This window comes from Nansenia antarctica (assembly GCF_963989245.1).
Source record: "Nansenia antarctica genome assembly, chromosome: 10".
Taxonomy (NCBI): Eukaryota; Metazoa; Chordata; class Actinopteri; order Argentiniformes; family Microstomatidae; genus Nansenia; species Nansenia antarctica.
This window is the reverse complement of record NC_137680.1, coordinates 8281609-8305258: the sequence shown is the minus strand read 5'-3', so window position 1 is coordinate 8305258 and position 23650 is coordinate 8281609. Positions and strand designations below refer to the sequence as shown.

General features: G+C 48.1%; 2 protein-coding genes across 2 annotated transcripts; one reads left to right on the top strand and one right to left on the bottom strand.

The window, feature by feature from the left end:
• Nucleotides 1-722: 722 nt before the first annotated feature.
• rnf41l (ring finger protein 41, like) lies at nt 723-3550 on the top strand (the record flags this gene model as incomplete). Its single annotated transcript, XM_080540657.1, has 5 exons — nt 723-928; nt 1294-1433; nt 2529-2691; nt 2913-3033; nt 3155-3550. 5 exons carry the CDS (start codon nt 723-725, stop codon nt 3548-3550), a joined length of 1026 nt encoding a protein of 341 aa, XP_080396783.1.
• A 785-nt stretch (nt 3551-4335) lies between these two features.
• Nucleotides 4336-22702, bottom strand: virma (vir like m6A methyltransferase associated). The gene is made up of 27 exons (XM_080540079.1): nt 22631-22702; nt 21672-21784; nt 21227-21313; nt 18972-19020; nt 18715-18877; nt 18452-18571; nt 17995-18216; nt 16324-17057; nt 15992-16129; nt 14059-14285; nt 13377-13904; nt 12930-13084; nt 12699-12781; nt 12190-12283; nt 11021-11409; nt 10219-10374; nt 8780-9015; nt 8420-8672; nt 8018-8235; nt 7688-7820; nt 7244-7384; nt 6868-7022; nt 6052-6148; nt 5720-5886; nt 5175-5527; nt 4868-5017; nt 4336-4715 (listed from the first exon to the last, which is right to left on the bottom strand). Exons 1-27 carry the CDS (start codon nt 22691-22693, stop codon nt 4459-4461), a joined length of 5481 nt encoding a protein of 1826 aa, XP_080396205.1. The 5' UTR covers nt 22694-22702; the 3' UTR covers nt 4336-4458.
• Nucleotides 22703-23650: the final 948 nt, after the last annotated feature.

Genomic DNA, 23650 nt, shown 5'->3' with positions numbered 1-23650 from the left:
GATTTAATTGTGTCATGTTTAATGGTGTCATTTTTGTCCTTTCTTTGCTTGTTAAAATGTCAGCAAATGACCCCCCCCCCATCATTTAACATGTGTGTGTGTGTGTGTGTGTGTGTGTGTGTGTGTGTGTGTGTGTGTGTGTGTATGTGTGTGTGTGTGTGTGTGTGTGTGTAACTTTGTCTCTCTTTCTCTCTTGTGGTCTTGTCCAGCAGCTGGCTGCCTGGGGCTCAGGACCCCTGTTGTCACGGAGACCTCACCACAGAGACTTTAGCCCAGAGGGAGAAGAGAGGGGAGGGGCCTCAGGTACAGCGACCCGATCCTCACCTGAGAGAAGGAGAGTAGAGCAGAGGAGAGGAGAGTAGAGCAGAGGAGAGGAGAGTAGAGGAGAGGAGAAGAGAGGAGAGAAACAACAGAATTAGTAGAGGTGAGGTGTGAGAATAGACAGTGTGGGGAAAAGAGGAGAAGAGAGAACTGGCAGAGAGAGGAGGAGAGGGAAGAAGTGAAGGAACGGATTGAGAAACTGAAGGAAGAGGAGAGAGAGAAGAAGAGGAGGAGGCTAGTCTGGCAGGTAAGGGTCTAATTCTAAAATGTTGGAAATGATCAAACTGAGAGAGGTATATGTTCTCTCTCTCGCTCTCTCTTTCTGACTCTCTCTCTGTGTGTGTGTGTGTGTGTGTGTGTGTGTGTGTGTGTGTGTGTGTGTGTGTGTGTGTGTGTGTAGGATGGGCTACGATGTGGAGAGGTTCGTAGGCTACGTGAATGAGGGTCTGCTGTGCTGTGTGTGTCGGGACGTGTTAGAGCACCCCCTCCAGGCCCCGTGCGAGCATGCCTACTGCAGCACCTGCATCAGCGGTTGGCTGGTGCACCATCACTCCTGCCCCGAGGACAGACTACCTCTGGACATCAGCACCCTCAGACCACTGTACAGGTATACACACACTAGCTCTCTCTGTGTCTCTCTCTCTCTGTCTCTCTCTGTCTCTCTCTGTCTCTCTCTCTCTCTCTCTCTCTCTCTCTCGCTGTCTCTCTCTCTCTCTCTCTCTCTCTCTGTCTCTCTCTCTCTCTCTCTCTCTCTCTCTCTCTCGCTGGAATATGCTCTCAGTTACATAGTAGTCAAAGTACACACATTCTCTCTCTCTCTCTCTCTCTCTCTCTCTCGCTGTCTCTCTCTCTCTCTCTCTCTCTCTCTCGCTGTCTCTCTCTCTCTCTCTCTCTCGCTGAAATATGCTCTCAGTTACATAGTAGTCAAAGTACACACATTCTCCCCCCCCCTCTCTCTCTCTGCTATGTAAGGTACATGCGTAATGACCTGAGCCGTCTGCAGATCCGCTGTGTTAACACAGGGCAGGGCTGTGACACCGTCTGCTCTCTGGAGACACTACACACACACGAGGACGAGTGTGAGTTCGCCCTCATAACCTGCTCCAACACAGGTACTACAGCAGCGTGTGTGTGTGTGGGGGGCGGGGGGAGGGGGCTATACCATCTCAAGTTGTGTAGTTCAGTCGAAGCAGCTGTGAAATGAAACCCGTGAGAGCAGGTGGTCCCTGTGTTGTCATGGTGACTTTATACAATGATGTCTATGTGACCTATCTTTGGCAGGTTGGGAATACCTATGTTACCGGTGTGGTAGGTATAAGTGTGTGTGTGTGTGTGTGTGTGTGTGTGTGTGTGTGTGTGTGTGTGTGTGCATGTGTGTGTTTTCTTTCTTCTAATTTTTTTTAGACATACTGCATTTACACCTGATATTTTCAGGTGGGAATAAATAACAGAAAACAAAGCTGAAAATATAAAACTATTTTCACTTTTTTTTTAAAGTCTATCCTTCTATCAATCATTATTTGACCTTTTGTTCATTTTTTTTTCTTCACAACTTTGTTTATTGAAGTTTTCATGGCAGTACAAAATCTGCAGTAGGTCAAACTGTACATACAGTATATACGCTAGACATATTACACATACCTACATATATGTAGTCAAAATAGAGGTCTATTAAACGTAGACTACAGTAAATAAATCACACACACAGAAAACAAAAACAAACAAAAAAAATAGCTAGGACACATGGCCAATTGAAAACACATTGATTGTATAATTAGGACAAGGATTATACAGGAGAAATAAAAAAATAAAAAAAATAAAAACATTGGGTTACACTTCACCATACATATTTGACCTTTTGTTCTGCCAGTCTATAGTTCATGAGGAGAGTAACAGGTGTAGACTTGTGTCACGATTGCATCACTGAGTGTGTGTGGGGGGGGGAAGGGGGTGTTGAGTGCTGTGGAGTGGGGGAGAGGGGAGGGGTGAGGTGAGGGAAAAGATGTGGCGTAAGGTGAGATCCTAAGGTGAGAGGGGTGGGGGTAGAAGTCAAGTAGTGAAAGACTATTGCCTTCAGTAGTGTAGTGAAGTGGGGGGATACATGTTGGTCTCATGATACCTGAGGTCTCATGTAGCATGCCCTATATCTTACTCTCTTATTGTCTCTGTCTCTTTCTCTCTCTCTTTCCCCCCACCCTCACCCACAGGATGTCCGGTGCGAGTGGAGAGGCGGGGTTTAGAGGCTCATCTGTCCGAGTGCCAGTTTCGCAGCAGGGTGTGTCCCAGCGGCTGTGGCCACACCCTCCTCTCAGTGGACCAATCACAGCACAACTGTGTCGCTGAGCTACGCACCGAACTCGAGCTGCTCAGGTGTGTAGTATGTCTGTGTGGACCATACGCCAGGGTATGGGAACTCTGTTGTGTATTCTGAACAAACACCGTACCGAGAAATGGGATGCTAGTGCTGGTTGTAATTCCCTGTGTAAGATAGACACAGTGATATACGGTGTCATACTTTGATGTGACATATTGCACGGTAGAGATGCAGTACAGGGAGGTGATGTCATCTCGTATCACACGATATGTTTCAGGGCTGAGATGCTATGTAAGGTGGAGGAGGTGAGGCGGGAGATGGAGTCCCGGCTGGACTCCCAGAGGAGACACATGGTGCAGAAAGAGTCTCAGATCAAGAGCGAGGTGGAGGAGGTCAAGGTGAGACGTCACCAGACATGCAAACATAACCCCTGAATCTACAACGGTTTGAACACTGTGGCACCTTACCCGTACCCCAACTCTTGTGTGTGTGTGCGTGTGTGTGTGTGCGTGCGTGCAGGGCCAGCTGTCGCGGGTGATGTGTGACGTGCGCGCCCTGCTGGGGGCAGAGCGTCTGCGGAGACAGGAGCTGGCGGAGGCGGAGCTAGAGAAGAGGGAGCTGCTGGAGGTGCTCAGAACCCTGCAGCCAACCAGGAGCCAGCAGCTGTCAGACCAGCAGCCAACCAGGAGTCGGCATCAAGGAGAAGAGCGAAGTCCAACAAGGAGCCAGCCAATCAGGAGCCTGCAGGGGTCAACAACACAGGGCTCCACCCAATCACTGTTCTCAGGCCAGTCCGTGTCAGCCTCGGTCCCGCCTACGTCCCCCAAGCCGGACGAGGGGTCTCGTAAGGCAGGCGCCCGGAGTCTGACGCTGGATTGCATCAAGAGGAAGAGCCGTGAGGTCACTGTCATATGAGGGGCATTTAGTCATGCTATCAATAATAGGCAAACAGGGGGGCGCTTAGGTGGCGTAGCGGGTTAAGCGTTGACCATGTAACCGCAGGGTCCCCGGTTCGATTCCGGCCGGGGACATATCCTGCATGTCATCCCTCCTCTCTCTCTCACCCATCCTTCCTGTCTAAATCTCTACTGTATCTGTAAAATATGAGTGGGACTGCCCCACTCAGAATTTTTTTTTTATATATATAAAAAAATTAAATAAAAATAATAATAGGCAAACAAATTATGACATCAGTATATGTTTACAACTGATGAACACGAGCAAGGTTTCCACCTCAGATCCACATGTAACACTAGCTGGTAAGCTCTGTTAATATACCCTGTAGAATGTATGTGTATTTAAATCTGGCAGAATTCAGAAGGGGGAATGAGAAATGTCCCTCTCTGAGTCAAAACAGTGTTCTGTAGTTTCTATAGAATCACCCCATTCCTGCAGGTACTGTTCAAACCCTCACATTTTATGAATAAAGTATGTTGAAGTAAATCTGGACTCTTATCTTGCTCCAAGTCTCAATGAAAGTTAGTGTTAATTGCATGCAACAGAATGAAAGCACTGTTCACTGTCTCAGTAGTGCTTATTGTTGATTACTCTATCCATTCATCCACCCCGTACACTGAAACATCTAGCAGGAACATGAACACACAACTTCAGTAAGAGCTCTCAATCACAGAACTTTATTGAGTCTGAAGACAATGTAAAATAACAAAACATAAAACATCAACACACAGTCCTCCATACGTCATCATTCATTGTTAGAATAGAATCCATCATTACATCATTCATTGTATCCACACAGGCGGTGTATTCAGATCCTGATTGGTCCATAAGAGCCATGATGGGCTGCAGTCATTGGCCAGGTGAGTTTACCTGGTGAAGGAGCGCACATGTCTGCCTCTCCCTCCTCCGTTTCCTCCCCCGCTACTAAACTTTCCCCCCTGAGACCCTCTCCCCCCCCCTCCTCCGCCCCCTCCTCCTCCCCCGCCTCCGCCGCCGCCGCCGCCGCCACCTCCTCCTCCTCCTCCTCCTCCTCCACCGCCCCCGCCTCCCCCACTCATCCACAGTCCTGTGCCTCCCCGGCCTCCTCTAGGGGCGCGGTCCCGCGGCGCCAGGCGATATGCACCTGAGAAAAAATGAGAACCATGTTAAGTTTCACAAGATTAAGGGACCCTTAGGTCCGAGACTCGACTTGATAAGCAGTTTTAGACCTGCTCTCTCTGTGTGTGAGTGTGTGGTGTGTGTGTGTGCGTGTGTGTGCGTGCGTGTGTGTAGTACCTGCGGGAGGCTGGCGAGAAGGCAGGGGGCCGCGTGTGAAATTGCCCTGGCCTCCTCTGGGCTCGCTGTAGGTCCCCCTGTGTGTGACCGCGGGCACCTGACCACCCCACGATGACCCCCCACGTCCACCCTCTCTACGAGCATAGTTACCTACAGGGAGAGGTTTGGAGTTAGGATGGTTCCACTGGCCTTATGTGACCATAGACACAATCACAGACACAACTACAGACACACTACAGACACCATGGTCAACAGTATGGGTGCATGTGTATTGTTAAGTTGATAACGTGTGTGTGTGTGTACGTACCAGACAGCATCACCCCTTTAGGCTGTGGTGGTGTGAAGAAGCGTGTCTGGCTGTGGAACCCAGCTCTGCCTCTGTTCCCAGTGAACAGCCCTCTGGTGGGGGGTTTGGGGGAGCTTTTGGGGGGTCTTTTGGGGGGCAACAGCCCCAGAGGAGTCCCAATGTCTTTAAACTCAGCCGCCACAAAGTCGTCCACATGCATGCTGGGAGGACGTGAAGTGTTCTGTTTGCGCTGGCGGAAGATGTCGTGCGGTCGACAGCCGCCCAGCTGGCCGAAGCCCCCCCTGCCCCCCCGACCGCGTTGAGCAGCCATGATATGTGCTCGCTTAGCAGGCTCCACGTAGTCCGATTTACCACTGCAGGGAGACAGAGACACATGCACATGGCGGTTACTTCTCAACGTTGTATTACGACGCAAGACAGCTCAGAAAGGTCACCATGTCTAAAGTCAAGTGTGGCAAAAATGGCTCAGTTAGCACAGGGCCAAGGGAGACGCATCTAGCTATAGTAGCCAAACAAGGGATTTCATTGAGTGTGTGTTGTTTTACCTGGAGGTGATGAAGGTCTCATGTTTGTGTTTGCCAAGTCTGAAGCCTTTGGTTGTTTTGCCGTGACCAGGAGAGGAGGGCTCGGAGAGGAAGGAACGTTCCAGTTCTGCCTTCAGATCCAGGTCCGGACAACACTCCTGGGCTAGGCCTACCAGGTCAACCTTAACCTGATCCAGAGAGAGAAAGAGGGAGAGAGAAAGAGAGGGAAAGAGAGAGAGAGAGAGAGAGGGAAAGAGAGAAAGAGAGAGAGAGAGATTACACACAAACACACACACCTGAGACAGCCTGATCAGATCCACCTAAAAAGAGAAAGCGGTGGCAAGAATACACACCATGTCCAGTTCAGCCTCCATGTCGTCAGTGTGGAACGGAGAGAACCACAGAGCCTTCAGCTGCTCATCCAGAACCTCTGTCAGAACAAACACCGTCCTGAAAACAACACCAACACACAAGACAGTGAGAAGAACACATGATGCACTGCCACAGTTAGGGCTTTCACACCGCCAAGGAACCAACTCTGGAACCGGCCGGCGCGGAGCCTGAAAAGTTGGTTCGCAGCGGGAACCCGAAAATAGTGGTTCTCAAGCGGGAACCAAAACGTAGAACAGTCACGTCGTCGGTGGGTGTGTCATATTCTAGGCTGCAAAGACCAGCAAGAAGGAAGGAGACAAAATGTAATCTAAATCTATCCATTCTCTCTATGCTCAGCACATGCTCAGCAAACACACGCACACGTGCGCGCGAACGCAAATTTCGTAAGCCATTTCTATTCCAGTAATGGAGCAGCTGGTTAGTAAGAGAACGCGTGTAGAAAGTGTATTTTGTTTTGTTTAGATACTGTAGTGGAAGATATTCTCCTCTTTTCCAGTGAAGTAGCTGCCATCTAGTTGTGACATTTTTGTTTATCCCGCCACGTCATCACTCATCGTTGATGACGCGGATGGTTCTGGTTACACTGGTATGAACACGGGCTGGTTCGCCAGACAGCACCAAGGTTCGGAGGTTTCAGAGCGAGAACGAGAACGGGAACGGGAACGGTTCCTTGGTGGCGTGCAAGCCCTAAGTGAGAACTCACAAGGTCAGACCAGAAAGGGAACACAAGAGTATCCAGACTCTGAAATTCAGTACATGAGCAGTCAGGGTCCTACCGGTGGTTGAACTGGGCCAACAGTGTGTCTGGGGCTGGCAGAGTGGGCTCCGTCTCTGGGGGAGGAGGCGTGTCCATGGCGTTCTCCAACGTCTGTCTCAGGCCAATCACATTCTCCAACAGAGACTCCAACGAATCATCCTCCTTACAAAGCTTCTATAAATATAAATACACACACACAGACACAGACAGACACACACACACACACACACACACACACACACACACACACACAGACACACAGACACACACACACACACACACACACACAGACACACACACACACGTTAGGTTAATGACATTCACTGGGTCAAGATGTGTTTTCACCCCAGTTCCGTTGATTAACAAATAAACAGTCTGTTGGAGTGTGTATATACCGTTATCTGTTTCTCCAGAGCAGGTAGTGGGTGTGAATCTGACTCCTCCCACTGTAGCAGAGTCTTCATCTCTGAGCCAGTCAGAGCCAGCGACCGTGAGGGAGGGTCCACCTCCCCTGGGCCTTCCTCCCCACAGCAACCCTGACAACAGAACAACAACATCAAAACAGAGAATATCCCACAAACACACAAAACAATTTTCATATTATATGCCAGACACTTGAAGGTCGACAACCTGTTTTTAATTGTACAGAAATATGAGCGACGCATTTCAGATCTGCTTCGTCTGGTTAGTTCTCTCTTATTTTTGAATATGTATAGAGTGGCTTTTAATACATTTGCAACATATTCATGTTTTTCGCTTTGTCGTTATGGGGTATTTGTGTGTGTGTGTTTGTGTGTGTGTGTGTGTGTGTGTGTGTATGTGTGTGCGTGTGTGTGTACCAGTGGGTCAGTGTTGATGATCTGTCTGAGGAAGTCCAGTAGAGCAGAGAGCAGCTCAGCAGAGTCTTTATTGAAGGAGAACACGTGTCTCTTCAACAGGGCACATAGCCCAGCACTATGCTTCTTCAGGGCCCTGAAACACCGTTTTGGACATTTGATCAACTCGTCATTTTGCTAGTTGAAGACAAATCTGCTTAGGAAAGAGGGCGAGGGACTAGAGAATGTGTGAGAGAGAGAGAGAGAGAGAGAGAGAGAGAGAGAGAGAGAGAGAGAGAGAGAGAGAGAGAGAGAGAGAGGGAAAGGAAGAGAGAGAGCTTGTGTTTTTTTTACCCTTTGAGATGGAAGAGTCCGTAGTCATGTTCTGTGAGGAACATTAGTGTTCTCATGCAGGTGAGGAGGAGTGTGGTGTTGCTCTCTCCGTTCCCCAAAACCTCCAGCAATGACTCGCACACTGATGACATCATTTCCCGTCCTGGTAGCGCATTGGCCAGCTGCTCAGCCTCGGACACACACCCCTCCCCAGCGGGAGACACCACCAGAGAGATGTCCTAACACACACACAGACACAGACACACACACACACACACACACAGACACACACAGACACAGACACACACACACACACACACACACAGAGAGAGAGAGGACACTTAGCACACATTTAAACACACACGCCTTTCTTTCCCTACCAGTGTGTGTGTGTGTGTGTGTGTGTGTGTGTGTGTGTGTTACCTGGTCACAGAGCGACTGCAGGACTGTTCCCACGAGTTCGCTGCAGTGTTGCTGTTGCATGGAGTGGTCCGTTCGCGGAGGCAGCAGGGACAGCAGCAGCGGGAAGAGGTCGCCCAGCGTCGGCTCGTCTCCAGGGGCGGAGCCTGACAGCAGGTGTAACGCTGCGATCTTACAGGCTCTCTGAGACACCAGAGCATCCAACAGGGAGAGGAGTCGCAGGACCTGTCCCCAACACACACTCTTACCCTCCGCCCTGAAACACATCAAAACAGATGCATACACACATTAGATATACATGCGCGCGTGTGTGTGTGTGTGTGTGTGTGTGTGTGTGTGTGCGCCTGTCTGCCTGTGTCTTACGGCTGCAGTTCGTCCAGCAGTAGCTCCAGCAGGGTCTTCATGATGAGCGTGGCGGTAGGAGAGGACAGGTCTGCCAGCTGCACACACACTCGCCTCAGCATGGCCAGGAGCGGAGGACAGCTGGTGCCGCACACACACCCCAGGGCCTCGGCAAACACTCGCCACTGCACCCGCAGGTGCATACTCCACAGCTTCCTGGTGTTCAACGCCACCGCCACGTCCTGGACGGAGATCACCTACAGATAGGGGGAGAGAGGCCACAACAACCACAACAACAATGTAAACAACAACAACACCACACAGTAACATGATCCCAATAACAACTAACATGACAATAAAATAAAAAATAGCAAGTTGAATGCTGTAAAGATTCTCCACAGGTCAATTCATTCTGTGAGAGAATTGTTTTCCTGATTCAAACAAATCATTTGGAAGGAATAGAATTGCAGGTGAACACTAACAATGCCTCTTACTTCTTAAAAATGGCTTTGTATTATATATGAGAAGTACTCTGTGAACTGTTATTTATTATTATTTTTGTTTCTGTTTTGTTTTGTTGTTTTCGCTGTTTTGTCTGTGTGTTTATGTCTAATGTCTCTGAAAACTAGATAAAAAAACACATTGAGTAAAATTGTTTTAGCAGCCCCACGGTGGTGTAGCTGTCTAAGCACTGGCCACTAGTGCAAGCTGCCCACCGGGGACTGGGATCGAATCCCGGTCACGCCAGACCCGGATATGGCCAGGGCACACAGGGAGCGGCATATTGAGCGGCCGCTCCCGAGGGCGGTATAGGACTATTTCCAGACAAGGATCCGTCGCGCAACACCGCCCCCTGGGTGCCGGAATAACGGTGTCGGGCTCGAGGAGCCAGTCAGCTAGTCTGCCTGGCGATCTCCTCTGGGGCTGCCGGCTACGGGGTCGGGCGGCGGATCCTACGCAATAGGCAGGGGATAATTGGATGCTAGGTTGGGTTCAATTGGATACCAAATTGGGTGAAAAAGGGATAAAATCTGAAAAAATAAAAATAAAAAATAATAATATGTTTTAAAAGAATTGCAGGTGAACTGTCAATGTTCAAACAGCATCTTCCGGGTCCATGGAAGTGGAGCTCTGATGGTAGTGCTATGATCAGGTACCTGGGTACTCTGCATGGGCAGGGACCTCTGATGGTAGTGCTGTGATCAGGTACCTGGGTACTCTGCATGGGCAGGGGCTGTGATCAGGTACCTGGGTACTCTGCATGGGCAGGGACCTCTGATGGTAGTGCTGTGATCAGGTACCTGGGTACTCTGCATGGGCAGGGACCTCTGATGGTAGTGCTGTGATCAGGCACCTGGGTACTCTGCATGGGCAGGGACCTCTGATGGTAGTGCTGTGATCAGGTACCTGGGTACTCTGCATGGGCAGGGACCTCTGATGGTAGTGCTGTGATCAGGTACCTGGGTACTCTGCATGGGCAGGGGCAGCGGCAGCAGCTCGGACAGCAGAGTGAGGCCAGAGAAGAGGCCCTCGGGGGCTTTCAGCAGAGAGCCCAACACCTCCCTCAGCATCAGGGACCACGTGTTACTGGCCAGAGTCTCCTCTGTGTGGGTCACCTGCAGGAGGGGTACACACACGCAGGCACGCGAGCACACGCACACACGCGCGCAGAGACACGCGCGAGCGCACGCACACACACACACACACACGCACGCACGCACGCACGCACACAAACACAAAAGCACTCAGTAACAATAGCATTGCTGTAACTTAGGCATAACTGTATCACCACATTTGATGATTGATGACGTTATCAGATCACAGGAGGAGGAAATGTTTCATACCAGGGTATATACAGGAATCTTGAGGTTGATTTCAATACCTTTCTAAGACTTTTTAAAGACCGTGTCAATATTTTTCCAGACCTCACCGCCACTTCGAGCTGTAACCGTTTACATCAGTGACACCTTTAACTTAACAGTTTTAGTTTGCAATAGACAAGACCACTATCATACAACACAATTTCCGGTTCATCTTTTGTTTTTTAATAAAACTAAAATAAATTCACTAACTTTTACAAGACCTCATAAAAACGTGATAAGACTTTCTAATACTTATTAAGGGTCTTGATTTTCCCAAAATTGATTTATCAACTTTTAACACTTTTCAAGACACCGCGGATACCCTGCATACGATCATACGCTGAAAAACACATCAATAGGTCTGCTACATCAGGCGAAAGCTACAACCATCCACACACACCTGTTCACTGACTCCCTGTGTGAAGGTGAGCAGCACGTCCACGATGAGCGCCTGCACTCGGGTCTCCTCCCCGTCGAGGCGTCCGGAGGCCGGGGCGGAGCAGACGATCATGTGGAGGTTCACCAGCACGCTGGCCACCCGGGTGTCCCGGAACTGGAACGCCCCGCCGCGGAGCAGCTCCGTCAGCATGGTGCGCAGCAGCCGCAGCGTGTTCACACACACGCCCAGGATCACGCAGCGCTGCGGCGTGGGGCCGATGTGTCCGTGCACCCGCCAGGGCTGCAGCAGCACGCTGCACAGCTTCTGCAGGATACGCACGCACGTGTCCAACCCCTCCCCTGAGAACAACTGCACCCCTGCTAGACTCCACTTCAGGTCCCTCTGCTGACCTACGGGGACGGGGAGAGAGATAGAGAGAGAGAGATAGAGAGAGAGTTAAACATGCTGCACACTCATACTTTTACAATGCAATTACATAATAGCCTAGGGCAGGCACACTGCATATCAGGTTATGGGACAGGAGCAAAACAAAAGCAATGTATTACATAATTTGTTTCCTGAGCACTGTCACTAAAAATAAATAAATACATGATCTGTTATTTGCTGTTAATCTAAGTAGTTGGGCCTTAGTTTGATTGAGTGAGTGTGTGTGTGTGTGTGTGAGTGAGTGAGTGAGTGAGTGATAGGGATGCTCCGATTTATCGGCCACCGATTTAAATCGGCCGATTTCACTCCAAATGACTCGATCGGTGATCGGCAAAAATGGCCGATCGCAAAAACTTTTTTTTTCTTTTTTTTCCCCTTTTTCCTGGGGAAGACAGATAACTGAACAGAAAACATAGGAGGATGTAACAGTATGTAAACCATGAAGGCCACGTTTATGATGTCTTTTATACAGCCATATCACTGACTTGGGCTTCAGGCCCTAACTGGGTGATAGGCCAGACTTTTACTATGCCATAAAAATGGGTCTGCGTTTGCTTGGTGCCTAATGGATCAAAACTTTTGTCTAAAAAGCAAAAAATATGTAGGCTATCCAGTCAGTAGGCCTACAGTTATGTATTAAAAAAAAAATCGGTATCGGTTGATCTTGAGGAAAAATATCGGTGATCGGAATCGGCCCCAGAAATCCAGATCGGAGCATCCCTAGTGAGTGAGTGAGTGTGTACCTTCGACTGCGGGTGGTGGGCAGGCGATGTGGCAGAGGACCCTCAGTGCCGTCATCAGTCCCATTCCCTCTGGAGTCAGCACATTCTCCAGGTTCTAAAGGGGAACAGTGGGAACACACAGGGTTCCATCTTAGAACACAACACATCACTGTTCCCACTCTATTCGGTTGTTAAGTGATTACATCATAACCAAAGAATAACAACAACAATAATCAACACACCGTCTGGAGACCGGTGTTGCAGCGCTTCACGTTTGTTTGTGACTCTCCAGTGACTTCATTAGCATAATTGTTACATCATCACAGTCAGGATCCGGATAGAACACACCGACATTTGCATACGGCAAGAGTTCAGGAATGTCATGTTTAGACATGTCAGGGAGGGACTAACGGTAAACACACACACGGGAGGCATGGGTGCTGTTGAGTGGCAGCTGGGAGCAATGGGTTTGACAACTGGTTTAATGGTTTTATTCACCATGTTTGATGTCACTGACTCTGGGACCGTACCTGTTTGATGTAGTCTATGAGGGGAGGGATGCTGCCCATGTCGAAGCGGAGTTTCTCCAGAGGCTCCAACCACTTACTCAGCTCTGAAACACACCACCCACACACACACCTTCATAACACCACTGGAATAGGGGCAGCCATTTGCTGCGTCGTCATCCGATCTCTCGGAATGTTTCGATACAGTGTAACAGTGTATTCATAACTGGACACAGTCAGCGGGGGCAGACTCACCCTGCAGTTTGGCGTTGGTGTCGTCCGCCTTGGCGAGGGTGAGGAGTGGAACGGCGTGTTGTTCCATCGTGCGCAGGTCATTGGAACTCTGTACCACCAGTAACACCAGCATACAGGCATAGTTGTATGTCACCGCCTTACGGGCCTTGGCCTCTCTACACACACACAGAGACACACACACACACACACAAGTAAATAAACATAGGTGCCATATGCCAAACTGTGCCATATTCTGACAGTAAAACACAGAGGCAGACCAATGTAGACACACACACAATTCACACAGTTGTCTCTCACTCACTCTCTCACACACACACACACACACCCCCACACACCCACACCCACACCGACACCCACACACCCACACCCACACCCACACCCACACCCACACCCACACCCACACCCACACACACCCACACACACCCACACACACACACCCCCACTCACCCCTGTCCGTCCTTGCTGTGGTGCTGTAGCAGTGTGACGAGGCAGGACAGGTTGTTCTCCAGGCTGAATATGTGAGCCACGGCGCTGCGGCCCGTCTGTGTGAAGGTGATCAGGTAGAGGGCGTGGAGCATGCCCAGCACGTCCGAGCTGTCCCCCTCCTCCAGCCCGGCTCCTCCCTCCCCCCCCGCGGTCACGTGACTCATCAGTTCCGACACGCTCTGGAGCGCGTGCAGCGCTTGCATTAGCCACACCCCCAAACCCTCTTCACCTAACGATGGCCCCGAGAAACCCCCGTCGCCCCCGGCGAACGAGGTCTCTTCCCCCTCCACTTCGGCGACGGTCGCTAGGAGACGGAGCAGCAGGTTGGTAGGAGTGGGCTGGGCCAGCAGGAAGAGCAGTCCCGATTGGGTGAGAGACAGGAAGCGCAGGAGGTCTCTGACGGCCTGAGTCACGCCCATGTGTCCGGCTGCTGCGGCCGCTGACAACGCCACTGCTGTGCTCTCCAGGAAGTTACACGCATGCATGTACCTGAGAGAACAGGGAAGTAAGACAGACTCACAACATGACACAACAGCACCTGAGGAATAGCTTACGTATCGTTTATTCAGTAGGTGTTGGGTATGGATTCTCTCGCCCTGTAGAGGAGTAAATGTTTGTGTGTGTGTGTGTGTGTGTGTGTTACCTGTACAGTGCAGGGTACGGGTCATCTCTCTCCTGGGGTCCTGTGATCCGGACTGTGGTAGGGAAGGCTTTCCCAGGGGGCTGCACCATGGTGTGCGGGGCCGTCTCTAACAGGTGATGTAACTCTTCTAAAACCCCGGCCAGCCTATCCAGCTCCACCTCACTCACGGGGGAGGGGCCTAATGATGGCTCCTCCTCCATAGGGCTCTCAGACTCATCAGCCTCCTCCTGAAAGAGAATGACAAGTGATTTAAGGGGTTGGCCACTGGCATGAGACACAGTAGTGTGTGTGTGTGTGTGTGTGTGTGTGTGTGTGTGTGTGTGTGTGCGTGTGTGTGTGCGTCAGGGTTTCCGTTAGAAAAAATTGCCGCCGGACATCGTGTCCGGGAAGATTTCGATTTACCGGACAAACGTGATATATTCCGGACATATTAAAATATAATAAAAATAATTTTTTTCAAAATTATATATATTTTTTCCCAAATCTAATATAGCTGTTTGTCGCGGTGATTACTGTTGTGTAGCGGCCTATATATGCCATTTAATGTCTATTTCTCATCCGATACGATTAGATGCGAGCTATATAATATATAATAATATAACATGATTCGCATGCGCGCTATATGTCCAGCGCTGAACGGGCGCCTCTGGGAACTGAACAGACAGCATCGATCAATGAACGGACTCCACATTACGTTAACTGAAGTTTGTTAAATTGTTTGGGATTAATGTGAGTTTTCTATTTTCTCTTTCCAGTTTGACCCTTTTTTTATCAATAAAACAACGTCATTTCTATAACCAGGTCTCGCTGGTTGGGAACGCATTTCGTTTAGCTGATATGTTACGCAACCGAACAGCTTCGGGAAAACGAGTAGCAGCGCACATAGTAGTGAGCAAATACTGACTTCCACTTTTAGTCCTAGGCAAAGGTCCAACACAATCAATTATTACACGTTCAAATGGCTCCCCTATAGCAGGAATGGGATGCAATGGTGCGGGTGGAATGGATTGATTAGGCTTACCCGCCATCTGACAAGTATGGCAACAGCGGCAGTGCTTGGCAACATCCGCCTTCAGTCCGGGCCAAAAGAAATGTTTCAATATCAGCTGATAAGTTTTAGTTATACCTAAATGTCCTGACCACTGGCTCTCATGTGCTACAGATAACACCTGTTGTCTATAACCCACAGGCACAACCACTTGTTTTACAGTATTCCACTCACAACCATTTGCATTAGGAGGAGACCATTTACGCATTAATATCCCATCGTTAAGGAAATAAACTACGTTGCCCCCTATTTCAGATTCCTCACTAGCTGCATGTAAAAAACATTTGTTTAATGACTGATCAGCTACTTGAGCGACACGCAATCGCTCGCCGGTTACCGGGAGAGATAGGCTGTCAGCGGATGGTATGGTAGGACTCGGGGAGGATGGTAACTCTACCACTTTCTCCCTGGGAGAAGCTGAAACAATCGGGTTCTCATCCCTTTCAGAAAAGGCTTGCATAATCACACTATCACAGAGAGAAACATCGCTATCCTCCTCTCTGCCTCGACTCGATTGTGCACGAGTTATAGCGCACACCGGAAACAACCGCTGTTTCGCATAGGCAGCCTACACATTAGGAGACATCATCATGCCGGTGTCAAATCATATCATAATAAAAGAAATACATAGCCTATATATTCGTCTTTTTTAAAATAGAAGGAATCAGAATGTGAACTTTAGCGAATTGTATTCAAATTGTGCTTAGAGGGAATTATTTTCACCGGACATAAATGTCCGACGAGTTTTCATTTTGTCGGACTTCAATAAATTTTACCGGACAAAGACCGGTAATTATCGGTTAACGGAAACCCTGGTGTGCGTGTGTGTGTGTGTGTGTGTGTGTGTGTGTGTGTGTGTGCGTGCGTGTGTGCGTGTGCGTGTACCTGCTGAGGATCGCTCCACGCCGCGGCCGTACGCTGTAAGTCAGTCAGCACCTCGTAGGCGTGGCCTTTCTGCAGCACGGCGTTGCCGGCGGTTACCACCCTCACCGTCTCCTCGCGCAGGAACAGCTGCACCAGACGCTGAACGGGCGGAAACGAACACGACACAAAGTCAGCGAACACACTTCACACCAGAAGCTCAGGATAAACACACTATTCACATATCGATGGCATCTAGAGAGGGTTAATGCATCTAAATATCAGTACAGAGGAAGTAAAAAAAATCACGATGGATTCAACTGATAAAACCATGGAAACAGTGTGTAGCCTCTCACCTGGTAACCACTCCTCTCCCCTTCTCCTTCCTGCACAAAGGCCTCCACGCCAGCAGGGGCACTGGTCAGGGCGTCCAAAGCCCTCAGGATGATCAACTTCAGCGAGGACGACACGTGGTCCCTGTGGAGCAGCTCCAGCAGGATACCCAGGGCCCCGTCGCGCAGCAGCACTGTGAGGCCGTGCGGGCATTCTGCCAGGCAGGACGCCAGCTTGGCGCCGGCTTTCAGCTGTCGGAGGTTGAGAGCGATGGGCTGGGTCAGAGCGACCTCCATACTCAGACCCTGAAGAGCCCACTGGACGAGGGCTCTCATGGGCTCCTCCCACTCCCCCTGTCCGATCAGAAAGCCCAGACCTTTAGCGAGGAGCCCCGGCGCCTGCTCTAGGGCCGTGACCCATTGGGTGCCTCGGTCCTCTCCGATCCCCTCCAGGAGGTCTCTCAGCTGGGCTACGGCCTCCGCCTCAGCTCCCTCACCCCCTCCAGAACCGTCTGGCCCGCCGCTCTCCCTCCCGGCACACCCCCCCCTGGCCCTCTCCAGCTGCGTGTCGAAGCGTGTCCTGTAGGGCGGGGTGAAGTACAGCATCGGTCTGAGTTCTCGTTCGTAGGGGTCGTACTGGACCGGAGGAACAGACGCCAGGTCCTCGGGAGTGTAGTCCATGTCAAAGCTGGGCAGCTTAAAACTACCGTTGTCCAGGTCATCCTCGTCACTGGAGATCTGCTCATAACCGTCGTTATCTGAGAAGGGAAGGGGGGAGAGACCGATACGGGAGTAAACAGTGTGTGACGGCCCGAATAGAGCACTGATAATAATGTTCTAAACCTCTAGAAGATGTACCGCTAAGAGGGTGAAGAGAGGAGAAGAGGTGGATGTATTATACACTCAAATCTTTAACGCAGTGCCAGTAGTGGGTCAGATCGAAGTCAATATCACTCTTTTGTTCTCTCTCTCTCTCCCTTTAACACACACACACACACACACACCATCACTTCAAACATGCAGGGTTAGTTTGTCATGCAGCATGCAGTGTTCTCGAGATACGTTGCAGCCATGGCTCAGAGGGAGCGCTATGAAAAGCTGTTTGCTGCTTATAACGGCTGATGGCTCCTTATAAGCATTCAGAGTTCATTGGTTTCCTGGTTATAACCAGGATGTATTCTATCAGCATTGAGCAGATTTGGGGGGGGTTTTAGGGGAAGGCGATCCTGATGGGAGGCAAAGCCAGCATGCCAGAGCACGCACACATGGTGTCACCCAGCCCCAAACTGACCCCTCGTCCCTGACCCCACCTAGACACTTCCGTAGACGGATTGGATGGGTCTGACAATTAAAAAGCAATATTGAAAGATTCAACCTAGCCTTTTGTACCCGAGTTGAGTTGGATATCTGAGGAGACGGGTCACGTGTGTCGGCAAGCTAGAGGTCGCAAGTTGAGGCTTGGTCAGAGCAAGTCCAATTGCAGGGCTACTGTTTGCAACAACTTGATGACTCTTTCATCTGTCAGAGGGCACGGTGAAGATATTACCATACCATTTATACCTATCCAGTCCTCTCAGATCTACACTGAGTGCATAGTGCCAAAGCAGTAGGGGCCTGTTTGGGATTGGGCATCTGTCTGTCTATCCTGCTGTCAAACAGGAGCCCCCCTACCTTCCTCCATCTCCTCCTCCTCACCCTCATCCTCCTCCTCCTCTTCTTCCTCCTCCTCCTCTGGAGCGCTTCCCTCCGTCCGGGTGTCCTCCTCTTCCTCTGGTTCCTCTTCTTCTTCCTCCTCCCCCTCTTCCTCGGGTTCGGCGTCTGAGTAGGGTTCGTCGGCAGGTAGTGATCGCTCCGGCGAGACGGCCTCCAGGAAGTCCTCACGACCCTCGACGGACTCCACCTTGATCGACAAGCCCACTGAGACCATGGAGACCACAGGAGTTACCAGTCAGTTGCCATCACAACCGGTGTCAGGCAGACACAGACACATATGGATACAGGATTTCGCACGCACGCACGCACACACACAGCAGAGCCCATTTCTACAGAGACCTGTATGCCCCCACATTCATGATTGGGTTTTAGGTACATAAATGTGTTACACTGAGAGTTTACTATAGAATGAATGGACACAGAGAGGTGAGTGTCAGACCTGTCACTGGGACCTGCTCTTCCTCATCATCATCTGGAGGAGGGGGGCCAGGGGGGGTGCGAGGGCCTCTGGGTGCAGGTCTGGGAGGGCTGCCATTGTACTGCTCCTCCTTATCCCATTCTGAGAGAAAGATAATGATAATGAGACAATGTTATAGGTAAGATATAACTTTGTTATAGGGGGTTAGTAGGTTCAATTCAGATGATTCTTTTTCCATTGCGATGTATGGGGGGGGGGTTGGGTGTGAGTTTGGTTTTGCCCACCTTGTTTGATGACCCTCTTGAGGCCGGATTGTTGTTGGGGGGGTGGGGGTGGGGGAGGAGGGGGCGAATCGCGGTCGTGTCCATGTGAGCGCTCGGCTGTTCCGTACACCGCCAGGGTCAGACTGGTATACCAACCACGCAGCACCAACCCGTCTGTGTTCACCTACACACACACACACACACACACACAGTTTACACAACTTCATTTTCCATAAGAGAGCATACAGGTCCAATGAGAGCTCAGAGGAGAACTTTACCTTTCCACTAGGCCTGAAGATGATGGACTTGTTTTCATCATATTCCAGACTGGAGAAGAAAAAGAGAGCAAGAAAAACAGTTAAGCAGTGACGGTCACAGTGTGTACTGTGTGCTCTATGTCAGCGCTCGACAGTGCGACTGTTTTGGTCGCATTTGCGAGTGAATATATTTCTGTGCGACTTGGAAATACATTCAATCGCACCAGTGCGACTACTGCTGAACTACTGTCATGCGCAGTCAAACGTATGTGTATAAGCGATGAGGGAATGAAAACAGTGAACAGAAACGCGTGTCGCAGAAATGCTTCACGCGAGTCCTATATGCGCTTAAAATGCGCATAATGGGTATATGGGATACAGCTCTCATAGTTCGTAGCGCTGTGTGCTTCCGGTTTCATTACAAAGAGGTTAACCCTATATGTGCCTGACGTCTAACAACATTCAAATTACTCTAACTTCATATTTTTCGGATTTCAATGTATGACACATAATTTGAAAGCTTATGATCCGTAGTTCCAATCCACAACACGTCACATTTGAAAGTGTTTATGTAATTTTTTTACATTTGAAAGTGTTTTTGTTTATATATATTTATATTATACAATTTACCAGTCATATTATGGAATGTGTCTAAATGTTAAAGTTCCATAAGTATAAGCAAAATAAAGTAACAGTTTGTAAATAAATAGTAGCATTTAAAAAAATAAAAAACACGAACCGTGAACCGTGACCCAAAAACCGAGGTTCATACCGAACCGTGGGCCAACTGAAATTAATATTCTTACTTCCCCTTTATATTGTGTGAGTCTCCATTTTTATTACGGCCAAGAGCCGGTTATGATCATTTTGATATGTTATGATTATGATCATTTGTTGTGCTACTGAAAAATTGCACAATTTTCATTGTGCTACTGAAATTCTTGGTGTGCTACAAAAATGTTCAACATGGTAGCACAGTGCTACCTGGGGAAAAGGTAAGCGTCAAGCCCTGCTCTATGTTCCGCTATGCTCTAGCAGTTGTTTTTCCACACAAATAAAGGTTGTTTACACACTCCCACCTGCCCGCCCACTCACTTTGAAAACATTTAGTTAATTCAGTTTTCGCTACCCTCATGTGTTGGCACACACTTACTAGGTTAGCGAGAGCCAGAGACGTTGACGTTGGGATATTGAGAGGGTGGCATTGAGAATGAAAACATAGCAACATTGTCAGAGGTAAAAAAAAAAAGCAAACCGGAAGCACCAGTTTGGTAGAGATTGTGGTTAATTCCTCATTGTTTAAAAGAGTACCTCAGATACATCCTCCTCAGAATGACACATTTATTTACTGAAACAAGTTCAACCCTCTATACTTGTTTACTCAATAAACAATAAGGTTTGGATTAACAGTTAACACACACACACACACACACACACATAAGTGAGATTGGTGTTGTTGAGTGACAGCTGAGAGCAGTGAGTTTGACTAACTGGTGTAATGGTGCTGTTATTCAGCAGTTTGATGTAATCGACCTGTACTGACATACGATTTGAATGGTTGTCATGACAACTGATTTGAATGGTTGTCATGGTCCTCTGTTGTCATGGTCCTCTGTGGCTCAGTTGGTTGGACCATGGCACTATCAACACTTAGGTTGTGGGTTTGATTCCCATTGGGACCATATATACTGAAAAATGTATGCACTCACTGCAATGTAAAAGTATTTTTGGATAAAAGCGTAAGCTAAATGGCATATTAAAAAAATCAATAATAATAATTCATGGTTTTCGTGCAGCCTTGCGCGACAAATGGAGGAGCAGAAGGTTACCAGAACCGCTTCCTGTACACATTCACCGCTAAAACCTGTTTTCCGATACTTCCACTGAGGGAGTCGAGTAGATCATTTTGGTAATCCCTGCAAGTTTGGACTTTACCGTTTTTAAGGAGCAAAAATGTTTTTCCCAAAAATGTTTTACACGCAGTGTGTATGAGGCCTTTCTCTGAGGATAGGAGGCATCAGTTGTGTTGCGGGAACAGGTTGAGTTTCTGGTGAGACCAGTTAAGGACTGAACAAAGACACCTGTCAAAAAGATCAGAACACATACCCCGCCTTTTAATGTTCCCTGGGAGACCAGAGCAAACTCCACCCTGACTGGTTCTACCGGTGAGCCTGACACCTGCTCCTGCTCCATGAGCCCTTTCTGACTTGTACTTACATACACAGAAGGGACAGTAGCGGGGGGGAGGGGGGAGAAAGAGAGAGAGATCTACTAACCTCCCCAGTCTATGGAAGCAGGAGCTGTTGGGCTTGGTGACATTGTTGAAAAACAGTTCCAGTTGGAAGGCATGAGGTGACGTCTCCCTGGAGAAGGAGAGGAACAGGATATGACGTCATGATCTCATTTACAAGCACCCGACCGCCCGTGACAAATCCCATCTGTACACAGACTACCTGTTATAGCGCTGGTGAGATGGAGGCCACGAAGGCCAGCCCCAATAGTGTCCCACTATATACTATATATGTATGTGTATATATATATATATATATATATAGTACCAGTCAACCGTTTGGACACACCTTCCCATTCAACTTTTGACCGGTACTGTCACACACACCTCTCCACTTTGTAAACATAGGGTGATAGTTTCCCATCCAAGTGACAGGCTGGGTGGTATGGGACTGTGTGTGCGTGCGTGCGTGTGTGTGTGTGTGGTCTCACCCGAATGCCTTGCTGTCAGGCAGGCTGCTGTGGGCTTTGATTCCCGGGGGAATGACGCGCACTTCTGTGATCAGAACACCGCATGGAAACCGCACCACGTCGATGTTGGTCAACTATAGTACAGTGAACAACACACACGCACACCTATGTTAAGAGGTCAGTCAACAAAACATTATAATTCAACTAGCTAACACACGCCCACATCCCAACGACGTCCACCCACGCTAGGTAAACAAACTGCGCACGTCGCCTGACGTTGGCCGTTAAGTTTATGATGCCCTTCTTCTCCCCATGATAACAAACTACAACTACTATGAATGAATGAATGAAAGCTTTATTTCGAACATGTGAAAAAAGAAATAGTTATAACAACAAAAAACAACAAAAAACTAAACAAAAAACACTATTTACTTAACATGTCCGAAAAGGAGTAGGAAGAAGCATATTAAGCTTATTTAATCCTACCCCTTCTCCAATACTCAGAGATTAATAATTAATAATCTACAGTTAACTTCAATATTAATATAACATTTTTTTAAATTAAATCAAATGTATTTACGTATTTACATATTTACCAACAATAGAAAACAGATAATGTAAATAAACAAATAATCTGTGAAAACAACTGATGACTATCAAAGCCCTTCTTCCTCCTCGTACCTGGTGAAAACATATAGTTACAGGATTGAATCGCCATGCAAGTGTGTCGTCTACTTGGACTTGGCTAGCTCACAACTACTAAACTATAAGACGAGATAGATAGCAACCTAGCGATCCACATTGAGACATTGTGTCGCTAGCTAAATGCTGCACCGTTATCTCTCTGCTAGCCTAGGCTAGGGTTAGGGAGGGACTGCGGGACAATAAACACATCACGCATGGTCCTTTAACTACTGTTGTATTCTCAGCAACTTGCGCTGCACATATTAACGTGTTGTACACAGACGTTACTTTGTTACCTCTGCGCTTTGATGTTTAAATGTGTCCAGAAAGAGAAGCTCCGTAGAGGTATCCCCCGCCATCTTTTTCTGTTGTCGCCAGGGGTAAACTTCCGGATTGACGTTTACATCCGGGTTACCTTGTTAACAATAAAACAGACAAGGCCCATGGGTCAGGTCAATCTTCCCAACCTAATATCCAAGACTAATTATTATTATAATATTATTATATATATATTATTATTAAATGCGGTAAAAACTGAAAACCGATCAGAAATCAGTGCAACATGCGATTTCACCCTATATTGTATCGGTGTAAAAATACAACATGCAAAATGTATGAATGCCTGTATAATTCATAAATGTATTCTTGTGGTTTTGATTTCACTTACTGAGGTCCTACATTGACTCAAACCTTTTTCATAGGCTTCTACAAAATCTATCTCTATCTATCTCTAACATATGATATGATGTATTTATGATACTATCATAATATTAGAAATCATAATATAGTCATACATTTCCTGTGATTTCAACTATTTAAGTAACTATTTAAGTAACATGAGATGTTAAACATGATATTATAATTCAAAATCATATCTAATAAATAAACAAACAATTGATAGCCCAGCTGTCCTGTCAGCTGGCATGTCATACCTTGAGCACAGTTAGACAAATAGAAATGAAATACTATTTGCATGTGAAAATGTAATTGGATCGCAATTGCTCCATAATTGTCCTATTTGTTGGTGGCCCACTATTTGATGAAGCTTTAATAGGATAGATTGAGAATGATGACAAAGAGAGAGACTGTTTTTGGTTTTACTTTGAAGTATCAGTATGAGTCAGTTCAAATGTCTGGTTGGCACACAGGTCAAGTCGTTTCTATGGGTAGGTCTGCCTTGTTTATATCGTATCTAATTCTGAAATGAAATGTTTTTAAATTCTTTTTTAAGTGTTTTTTTTGTTTGTTTGTTTGTTTGTTTATCTGTTGCTTTCTTTTAGTTTTAGTTTTTTGTGTTTTAGTTTTTTGTTCTGTTT